The following is a 10,904-nucleotide window of genomic DNA, read 5'->3' on the forward strand; positions in this document are numbered from 1 at the left end:
TTTTTCGTTCATTTTGCTAGCTCATTCTAGTATTCATCAGTGTAAAATAACCTTCTGCAAATACTTTAAAAAAAGGCTGGCACAATAGACCTGTTCTGGTATTTTCTATCCAAATGACAAAAACTACTCCTTGTGTTACTGCTAAACTACTAAACTGCCTCTGCAGTCTCCGTTTTGAGACATTCTGTCTAGCAGATGTCTTGCCGTCCCTTGCTTCCCCAGCAGTTTTGTCTTTCTAAACTACAGGCCTGTGGAAAACAAAGAGTACCAAAGTCTCAGGGTGCCTGACACCTCCACACACTACAAAGCTGCCCACTGGCCCTCACAGCCCATGAAAAAAAAAGCTGACCGCCAGGGGAGATGAGTGTTACACAGTCCCCCCTTCTCTCAAAGACTACACAGTGCAGAAAATGAAGTGGCGGGCTGCTCAATGCCACCATTCAGCTCTGCTCCCTCCATGTGGGTGAATACAGGAAGAACTAAGCCCTGCTTTGTCTCTGAGTCATGCCAAGAGAAGCATATGTGTTTCCATTAGCTGATCATGAGGGGGTTTTCAATCATTGGCCCACCAATCCAAAAAAATGGCACTCTCTTTTGCTAACGACCCACTGTGAACGGAAAATTGATCATCGTCAGATAGGCTTATAGCACTTTGAAACTCATTGACAGTTTATTTTTTCCTCATTACAGTCTCGTCATATTTTTTCTGTGATTCTCTCATCAAGAAGGCTTAACATGATGAGTTAACTGCTAATGTCAATCAACCAATGCCAGGGATACAGTAGGCATCTCTGCTTGCACAAACAGCTTATTAGACCCTTTTTTACAGGCTGATTTTCATATTATACAATGCATTCTTGCAACATTATATCCGATATAGAGAATAAATGAAAAAGTTAAGGTCTTCGGTGTGCAATTTTAATTGATAGTCCTTAAGAATATATGTTTCTGGAAATTGAAAGTTAAATCCTTGTGACCTTAATCTTCATTCAGTCTGCTGTGGATCCATCTTGAATATTTCTTTTTGCCTTTTCTATTCACTCTTTTACTCTTTTTCCTTGTTATATTCTAGTCATCGAGGAGAAAGGGGTGAAGATGAAGCTTACGGTAATTGACACCCCTGGATTTGGAGACCAAATCAACAATGAGAACTGGTGAGAGCAACATTATCAGATGAATTCATACTATTTAAAAATGCAGTAGAGTCTGAAAGTTTTAGAGCACATTTAAAATATGGTATATGGTATTCAAAATCGAAATTTAATCTCGAAAATAAACACCATTTTAGAACTATGAATCATTTTAAAATAAAACTCCAAATTAAGATACTGTACTATTTTCTAGGTCACTGACATCTGTGACCTTTGTACAGAAGATCAGATGTTCTGCTGAAGCACTTCATGCTCGTTGGGTTATTATAAAATCATGCTGGAGAACATATTTAGCAGGTTTTACACAGAACCAAATCCAAAAGTTTGTGTTGATTCAACCGTTTATTTCATTTATGTTGATAATATAATTTTCACTAGATCAGACTCAGGCTTTTGGTCTCCACTGTAGCTGTTCAGATAGCTCTACATCTGTGTGAGATCAATTCTTTAGTAATTAGAGAGCATTTTGGCATAGGCTTTCCACTAAAATCATACTTCGACTTTGCTTCGACTTCGACTGCTACATTAACTATAAGTATAAGCATATGTTGTTAATTGTGATGATAATCCTTCCCTGTGTCTTTTGTCTCAGCTGGGAGCCCATTGTAAAGTATGTCAATGAACAGTATGAAAAATACCTGAAAGAGGAGCTGAATGTCAACCGGAAGAGAAGAATCCCAGACACTCGTGTTCATTGCTGTGTCTACTTCCTGCCAGCCACTGGACACTGGTGTGTATCAACGTCCTGCACGCATCATGTGGTTTACACCGCCTAATGTGTTAAAATGCTGTTGTGCATCTGTCACAATTAATATTATATGGTTTCATTTTACAATCACAGGGGTGTTACTTTAGAGATTTTAACCTGTTAACCTACAGTAGTGAGAGTTTGTGAAAAAATCATTCTTTTGGCAGCAAAACATATGCATCTTACTGAAAACAATCTGACAGCTGTGAAGTAGTTGCTGTCTTTTGGATGCAGTGGACCTTAACATACAGACATAATTTGTAAATCATTTTAACATTTTGATATTTAATGTTTGTAATGCATATCATCTAGGAAAATATGCAATAGTGGTCAAAAGTTTGGGTTGGTAAGACTTTTTTTGTCAAGTAATCATGTATTTGAAGAAGTCTTTTATGCTCAGCCAAGGTTGCATTTATTTGATCAAAATTAAAATGCAGTAACAACAGTAATATTGTTACAATTTAATGTTAATGTTTTAAAATGTAATTTATTCCTCTAATGCTAAAGTTGAATTTTCAGCATCATTCCTCCATTACTTCAGTATCACATGATCCTTCAGAAATCATTCTATTATGTTGATTTGCTGTTCAAGAAACATTTATTATTATCATCAATGTCAAAAAAAAGTTAATTATATTTTAGCTTAATATTATTGTAGAAACCATGATACATTTTTTTCAGGATTATTTGATGGATAGAAAGTTCAAAAGACATTTTAAGCAACTTTATAAATGTCTCTACAGTCACTTTTTGATCAATTTAATGTATCCTCGCTAAATAAAAATGGTGTATGTAACATTATTTTGTTACTTCAAAAGATATTTTAACATCTATTTTGGCCTCTAGATCTATCTACATCTAGATTTATCTATTATTTTATTTATTCATTTAGAAGATGCTTTTATCATATAGTAAATTATTTATATGGGTTGTATTTAGAGAATACAGAAGTCAGTAAGGTGTTAAATGTGTAAATGGTGTAAAATGGCCCTCAGTAATGTTCCGTCCTGCTCTTCTACAGGTTACGCCCTATAGATGTGGAGTTCATGAGGAGACTGGGGAAGATAGTGAGCATCGTCCCTGTGATCGCCAAAGCAGACACACTTACTCTAGAGGAGCGGCTAGAGTTCAAACAGAGGGTGAGCTGTCCGTCATCAACACCTGCGCGCAGAACTTCACTCACATTTGATAATATGCAGCCACAATTGGATTCATCCCTCTATATTTCCCACCCACACGTAAATATTCAGCCCTTCGCATAATTGAGGTCATGAATATGGATGACCTGCTGCCGTAAATGCTGGAATTTTCAAAATTCACAAAAAAAAGGTGAGATGGATTGAAAAGCCTGGGCTGAATGGAGCGAGAGAGAATCATCGCATTCGGATATCCAAAGGTCTCTTGGCATGCGGCCGCTCGCTCTGGGTTGGAAAAATGAATAGGGCACACTAAGGTTATGAGCAGTGTCTGCGACGTCTCCGTCGAGAGACGGTCTCTCCTCTGACTGATGTATAGCTACTACTTGGGCCCGGGCCACTTGCCATCAGTTCTCCCCACGGAGCACTTTTGGACAGCTCCGACGGCACAGACCGCAGGGCCAGAACGGCCCCCGCACACAGTGTGTCTTCTATCAATATACAGCAAACAACACTCCTAATGATGTACTCTGTCATTTCAGCCCATTATCCAGAGCTGTCTCTCACTGCTCAATAGCCCGAGCAGAGCGCCGTGCGGGGGCGGACGTCACACTGTGCTCAAGATATCAATCGCTGATATCATATCCATGTACAACAGCAGTACTCCAAAATCCTCCCCCACACGAACACATGGCAGCAAAGGCATAAATGTCTAATGCTTTGCACCTCGGGCCCGAAATTCTGACTGTGAGAGAAAAAAAAAACAGAATTTCCTGGTGAACTTTACTGTGGCCTCTGAGTTCAAGAATGCATGAGGGTTGAGATTGAGACTAGTAAAATACAGCGGGAAGAGCTGGAGGGAGAGAATCTGCTGTCATATTTCACCCCCCGGGGCGAGTGTGCGGGTTTTGTTTATATGTGTGTGTGCGGTAGGTTGTAAAAATCAGTGTGAATCCATCTTAACTGGAATCTTCTCTCTGCAGATAAGACAGGACCTGCAGGCCAACGGGATCAGAGTGTATCCACAGAAAGAATATGATGAGGACGCTGAAGACCGGATACTCAACGATAAAATTAGGGTATGACTGCACTACTTTAAGAATTTATTGCTGTGCTGTGTTGATCTAAATGGTTAGTTCACCCTAAAATGATCATTCCTGGTGAAGGGTTTAGAAGTTAGGACAGAGGTATCATTTTTGGGGGTGAAATTGTTTTGAAAATGTTCTCATCTTCAGGCCATCCAAGATGCAGATTAGTTTGTCTCTTCATTTGAACAGATTTTAAGAAATTTAGCATTACATCAGTTGCTCACCAATGGATCCTCTGCAGTGAATGGGTGCCGTCAGAATGAGAGTCCACACTGAACTCCAGTCCATCACTTAATGTCTAGTGAAATGAAAAGCTGTTTGGAAGAATCAAATCCATCAAGCCTTGAAAAGTCCATCCATGGTTGTTCTCTTACATCAAAACTTACATATCTGTTTAGAACGGAGCTTGATCTATGCATATTTTCCTCCTGATTCAGATAAGATGATGTTGTCACTGGAAAAGGAAAATTATTGATAGAGGACTGTGGTTTTAGAAGCAGTGGTTTTAAGTTTAAAATGTCTTGATGGGTTTGTTTCTTAGAAATGCACATCTTATCACTTCACAAGATGTTAATTGATGGTCCCGAGTCACAAGTGCATTGCTTGTGGATTATTGTGATGTTTTTTATCAGCTGTTTGGACTCTCATTCCGACGGCACCCATTGACTGCAGAGGATCCACTGGTGAGCAAATACTGTAATGCTCAGTATCTCAAAACAGGTTTTGATGAAGAAACAAACTAGTTCACATCTTGGTAAATTTTTATGTGATCGATTTCTTAAGTTGTTTTAAGTGGATTCATACTTTGTACTCAATGAAATTTTGAGGGTGTGGCGAATGTTTCTTTCAGGAAAACATCCCCTTTGCTGTGGTGGGAACAGATAAGGAACACCAGGTGAATGGGAACAAAGTCTTGGGAAGAAAAACAAAGTGGGGGATCATCGAAGGTGAGAGTCTGAATGAACACTATGAATTGTGGGTCATCTGTGATATTTTGTGTTTTGGATGCTGGTGTCTCCGCCAGGCTTCTTAACTAGTTTCACCAGAAAGATTGTTGGTTGACCTCCATGGAAATCCATGCTGGTATTTTCGGCAGGGTAAATGTAACAATCTTCAAATCTAAATGTGTAATGATGGCTGACAGGCTTCTCAAGGCAAGATTGTCTGTGATTTAGGTTATTCAACACTGCCATCAAGTGGTGTGTGTCCAAAGTACAGTGGCGCAATATCCCTGGATGAATTCTTGAACATGCCTTTGTATTTTGTGTATTTCAGTTGAAAATGTTGCGCATTGCGAGTTTGCACTCTTGAGAGATCTTCTTATCAGGTAAGTCATATTTTTTAACTTGCAAGTCTTCAAATATCATAACAGAATGACTTTAGTATACTAATGGCATATGATCTTACTATTTAGGTAAAATGGGAGCAGACTATTATAACCCTTACATTATGGTTGACAAGATATCATCTCAAACTTTATGTTTTTAGAATATGGTCCAAACCGCAAGATCAATGGCATCCCATACTATTGTAAATCAAATGTTCAGCTGTAGGTGGACAACCAGAGGTACAGAAGGCTTACTTCCACAAGAATACAAAACTGGTGGCACTGCCCAACAGTTCTGGCTCAACTATTTCCTGTAGCTCAAGTGGTAGAGCATTATCATTATTAATGCATTATCAAGAACAAGGTTGGGGGTTCGATTCCTCGGGTTGGAACACATGATAGGTTAAAATTGTTAGCCTGAATGCACTGTAAGTCGCTTTGGATAAAAGCGTCTGCTAAATGTATACATTTAATTTAATTTAAATTTAATTTAACTAATGTTTTTAGACATTCTTATCTCATCGCATAAAAAACAACAATAAATAAATAAACAAAAAATACCAAAGGGATGATATCTGAATTTAAATCATAATCATATGATTTCAAATCATAATTTAGAACCAATCCTACCTGGGGCGAGAAAACTAAAATCTTCTATTAAGAGAATACTGGAAAAACTAAAAATTGTATTTAATTTTATTGTCTTTCTTTTCTTTTTGTTTTATGCTTTTTTTTCATTGCATTCTAAAATATCCTTTTTATTCATTTATCTTATATTTTATTGTATCCTGTAGAAGTTTGGTTGATTTTTTACATAGTTTTATTTGATTCTTTTTATAATTGACTCCAACTTATGAAACAAATTCGATTAGCATTCCTTTAGATTCTTTAAACAACGGATTGGTCAGGGTTTCATGCAGTTATAACTAACGGTCTCACTATTAAGTGGCCTCAACTACTATGTACTTACATAAAAAAATCATTATAATGTACTTATTGTGTTCATATTCTATTGCAAAACACTTTTGCTGCTATCACGGTGGGATATGGGTAAGGTTAGGGACAGGTTTGATGGAATGGGAAGGTTTAAGGGTGGTTTAAGGTGTAAGGGATAGGTCAACAGTGTAATTATAAATCTAATTACAGATGTAATTACATGCAGGTTTTTTAAAAATATAAATACAATGTAAAACATGTATGTACACAATAAGTGCTTTGTTCCAAATGATTAATTTAAACGTAAGTACACAGTAGTTATAATCTGGGATCAAACTAACTGTTCTGGTCACATGACATCAGTTTTGCAAACTTTGCTTTTTAGATTTAACCAGCTGAAATGGTTATCGGCTTTCTAAAGTGGATATCTGAGTAGTAGGGCCGAACAGCACAGCTGAGAAAGGCAAGAGGACATTGTTTCCTGTGAGCTCAGTAAAGGACAGGTTAATTACTGTCTGATCGGGTGAGGCCGGGTCACAAAGCCCCCTTGCCGTAACTCTTGGATGGCGGCCCATTGACAGATGGTATGAGAGTGATTCCCTGCTGAAACGGGAAACAAAGGATGACCGTTATAACTCTCCACACTTTTGAATCGCCTTTCACACTTTTTGATTGGCCTCCTGCTGAAGCCGAGATCAAATTACACCAACCAAATCACACAAAGGGATCATAAAAAGCTGATGTAGTCAGAAAACAATTCAGTTCCACATAAGAGATTGACTTATATTTTACACTGTGCATATTTCCCTTAGGGGGTGTTACTGTGGGATCAAAACTGATATTATGCTCTACTGCGCTCTACTTTCAAGGTCCCACTTGCAAGATTTGAAGGACGTCACTCACAACATCCACTATGAGACCTACAGAGTGAAGAGACTTAACGAGAGCAATGCCAATGGACTGGCGCTTTCACCTTTAACCCTGGAAAACGGTACCCTAGAGAAGAGCGATGCAGAGAGTCACCTTTGAAAGGGATGGAGCGAGTGCCCGTCCTTCACCCCGAGTCAGAACGGAAGAGATGAACATTTCACTTCTAGATCGCCATTGATGGAAAATCGACACGTTTGACTAAAGACATTTCCGCTTAGGCGTGTAAACTTCATATATGAGTCTATTTGAAATAAATCTATATTGTGGCTAGGCATCTGGGATGAATTATGGGTATAATTGAACCAGGTTTTGGCTAAGAGAAAGTTCCCCTATATTTTTTTTTTCTCTCTTTAATCTGTTTTTTGCCGAATGAATGGCACAGAGGGATGGCATGTTGGAAAATGTGTGTGTGTTCTTGCACGCCTGACACCTCACAGCATGAGAAAATCCCATAATCCCTATCTGTGTTACTGCACCTATACATTTACACTGAACCAGCAATGTGACATGCTCCTTTTGATCTTTTATTTCCATAAGTAATTATTTTTTTTTTTTTTTTCGCTAAATATGATCCTTCCCTGTACTTTTGTAAAAGAAGAGGTTAAAAAGAACCTTAGACAAATATTTTTGTTACCATAGCTGCTTCGAAGCTGAAGGTATTTTCTTAACAGATCATTAAAGACTCTTTTCCTGCTATCTATAAATGGCTGCTGTGATGCTAGCCAGTGTGTTCTTGATATAACGGGAAATTTTTCAAATATAACCTTTGACCTTAAAGGTTCCGGTGTGAAATGTAATACTATTGATCATTTCTAATGCAGAGATAGATAAGGGAACAAGAGAAAGTCGATTCTTACTGATGTTTGCTGAACAGTAACAGGTCAAGCTTACGGTTGTATGTAGGGATGTTTGTCTTTCACTAACCTAGTTAACTTGCTGTTTAAAGGTACACATTGTGCTGTTTACTTCTCTCCATTGGACGTCAGGAGTCCATCTTGCCCTGTTGCTTATCAAAGCTATTGTACATATCCATAATGTCTTCTTATTTTCTATCACAGCATCACATTTTTTACTCGACATGTATTAGCGGCATCGTCATCATTTCCTTGTTACTAATATTACTATACATGTAAACACCATTGATTTATGATTAAAAAATTGCCACCGTTCAATATTTATGTGGAGCCACTGATCAATGCTATTAGTTTCTTTGGAGATTGCTGTAATATTTTACACTACTGTTCCAAAGTTTGGGGTGAGGTACATTTTCTTCCATGGATGAATGATAAGTGTCTCAGGCTGCATCCGAAAACTTAGGCAGGTGACTTGCTGCCTCGCTGCCGTATCAGGCAATGACTTTGCAGGCAGCGTTTTTGCACGAAGGCACCTCATGAAACTGATTTCGAACAGGCTTCTGAGGCAGTGTAACGGTTAAATGATCTACAGCAAAATATAGAGAGCTTTGGTGATAACTAAGTGGAATATTTCATTACTGAAATATTAATTTATTGCTAGAAATGACATCAAAAGTGGAAAACGTTGATCAAATAGAAACAATTACACACAAACTGACCACTGACCGCAAATTTCAGATGCCATCTTTAATTTTGGGCTTAACTGTCACAGAATGGAACGCACAGGATTGTGGGATATCAAAGGCAGCGAAGGATACATCTATGCTATCTTTAAAAATCGTCGAGATGAAGGCATCTCAGGAGACAGGAAATGAAGCTAACATTGAATTCGGATGTGCCATGATGCCTTCCTATCTTGGAATGCGTCCTCCGAAGGCAGTATTTTTCAATATTCGGATGCAGCCTCAGTCTCACCAAGGATGCATTAATTTGTACAGAATGCAGTCAAAAACTAATTACAATTTCAAATATCTGTGTATGTATATATATACAGTACAGACCAAAAGTTTGGACACACCTTCTCATTCAAAGAGTTTTCTTTATTTTCATGACTATGGAAATTGTAGATTCACACTGAAGGCATCAAAACTATGAATTAACACATGTGGAATTATATATGGAATTATATACATAACATAAAAGTGTGAAACAACTGAAAATATGTCATATTGTAGGTTCTTCAAAGTAGCCACCTTTTGCTTTGATTACTGCTTTGCACACTCTTGGCATTCTCTTGATGAGCTTCAAGAGGTAGTCACCTGAAATGGTCTTCCAACAGTCTTGAAGGAGTTCCCCGAGAGATGCTTAGCACTTGTTGGCCCTTTTGCCTTCTGTCTGCGGTCCAGCTCACCCCTAAACCATCTCGACTGGGTTCAGGTCCGGTGGCTGTGGAGGCCAGGTCATCTGGCGCAGCACCCCATCACTCTCCTTCTTGGTCAAATAGCCCTTGATGCCTTCAGTGTGACTCTACAATTTTCATAGTCATGAAAATAAAGAAAACTCTTTGAATGAGAAGGTGTGTCCAAACTTTTGGTCTGTACTGTATATATACACACTAAAAACTGGTGTAATGGCTTATGAAAATTCAGCATTGCCATTACAGATTTATGGCAATGCTGAATTTTCATAAGCCATTACACCAGTTTTTAGTGTCATATTATCCTTCAGAAATCTTTCCAATATGCTGATTTGGTGCTTATGAAATTTTTATATTATTATCATTATTATTAGTTTATTAGTTGTATTATTAGTTGGAAATGGTTGTGCTGCTTGATGAAGTCTGGAAGTGTTTTATTTTGTATAATATTTAATCTAAAAAGGTTAAGAAAAATGAATCCGTTGACATTATAAATGTCTTTACCGTCACATTGGGTCAATTTAAGGAATCCTTGCTGAATAAAATTAACTTCTTTAAAAACAAAAACTTACCGACTCCAAACTTCTGAACAGTAGTGTTTATAATTTTTATGTGATAGTTGTATGTACAATGACTTAAAAAATGTCTTATTATTTTAGAATGGCCTAAACTCTTTACAAAAGACAGACAGATGTCTTTCTGCATTTAAAACCTTAATCATACCTCAACAGTCGCTTCACCTTTGATCCGTTTTCTTCGTGTCCTTGTTTGTGTTTTTATTGAGTGCCAAGTGAAGACGTTTTCTTTGTGACTTGCTGCAGGAGTGTTAACATCAGGCTAAATTTGCCAAAGTAGCTTACTTAAGACTCTTATATAACACATGCTTATAAAGCAGAGCCCCAGCTGCCTGATTGAAACATCTTTTATCAAGCTCTGCGGGATAGGTTTTTGTTGGCCTGCAAAGCACAACTAAGCTTTTCTTCATTTTCAGAGCCTTATTCATTAAAAAAAATAAATAAATGTCTCAGAAACGGTGTGTCTCAAAATAGGTAAGGTAGATGTGTTTGTGAATGCTTGCACATTCAAACATACAGTAACATACAGATTTTTTTTTCTCTCTTTAATCTGTTTTTTGCCGAATGAATGGCACAGAGGGATGGCATGTTGGAAAATGTGTGTGTGTTCTTGCACGCCTGACACCTCACAGCATGAGAAAATCCCATAATCCCTATCTGTGTTACTGCACCTATACATTTACACTGAACCAGCAATGTGACATGCTCCTTTTGATCTTTTATTTCCATAAGTAATTATTTT

At 37.8% G+C, this 10,904-nt stretch overlaps 1 protein-coding gene across 4 annotated transcripts in view; it reads left to right on the forward strand.

Annotated features, from left to right (window-relative positions):
• The window catches only part of LOC132144740 (neuronal-specific septin-3-like), a 67,383-nt gene extending 58,895 nt beyond the window's left edge, over positions 1-8,488 (forward strand). For all 4 annotated transcript variants that reach the window (XM_059555316.1, XM_059555334.1, XM_059555329.1 and 1 more), the window contains 7 exons: positions 1,073-1,154; positions 1,744-1,881; positions 2,921-3,038; positions 4,019-4,114; positions 4,974-5,070; positions 5,399-5,450; positions 7,256-8,488. In XM_059555316.1, the coding sequence (XP_059411299.1) occupies positions 1,073-1,154; positions 1,744-1,881; positions 2,921-3,038; positions 4,019-4,114; positions 4,974-5,070; positions 5,399-5,450; positions 7,256-7,415 (743 nt within the window). In that variant the 3' untranslated portion in view covers positions 7,416-8,488. The remainder of the gene's footprint in view (positions 1-1,072; positions 1,155-1,743; positions 1,882-2,920; positions 3,039-4,018; positions 4,115-4,973; positions 5,071-5,398; positions 5,451-7,255) is intronic.
• Positions 8,489-10,904: the final 2,416 nt, after the last annotated feature.

This window comes from Carassius carassius, chromosome 1 (assembly GCF_963082965.1).
Source record: "Carassius carassius chromosome 1, fCarCar2.1, whole genome shotgun sequence".
NCBI classification, from domain to species: Eukaryota; Metazoa; Chordata; class Actinopteri; order Cypriniformes; family Cyprinidae; genus Carassius; species Carassius carassius.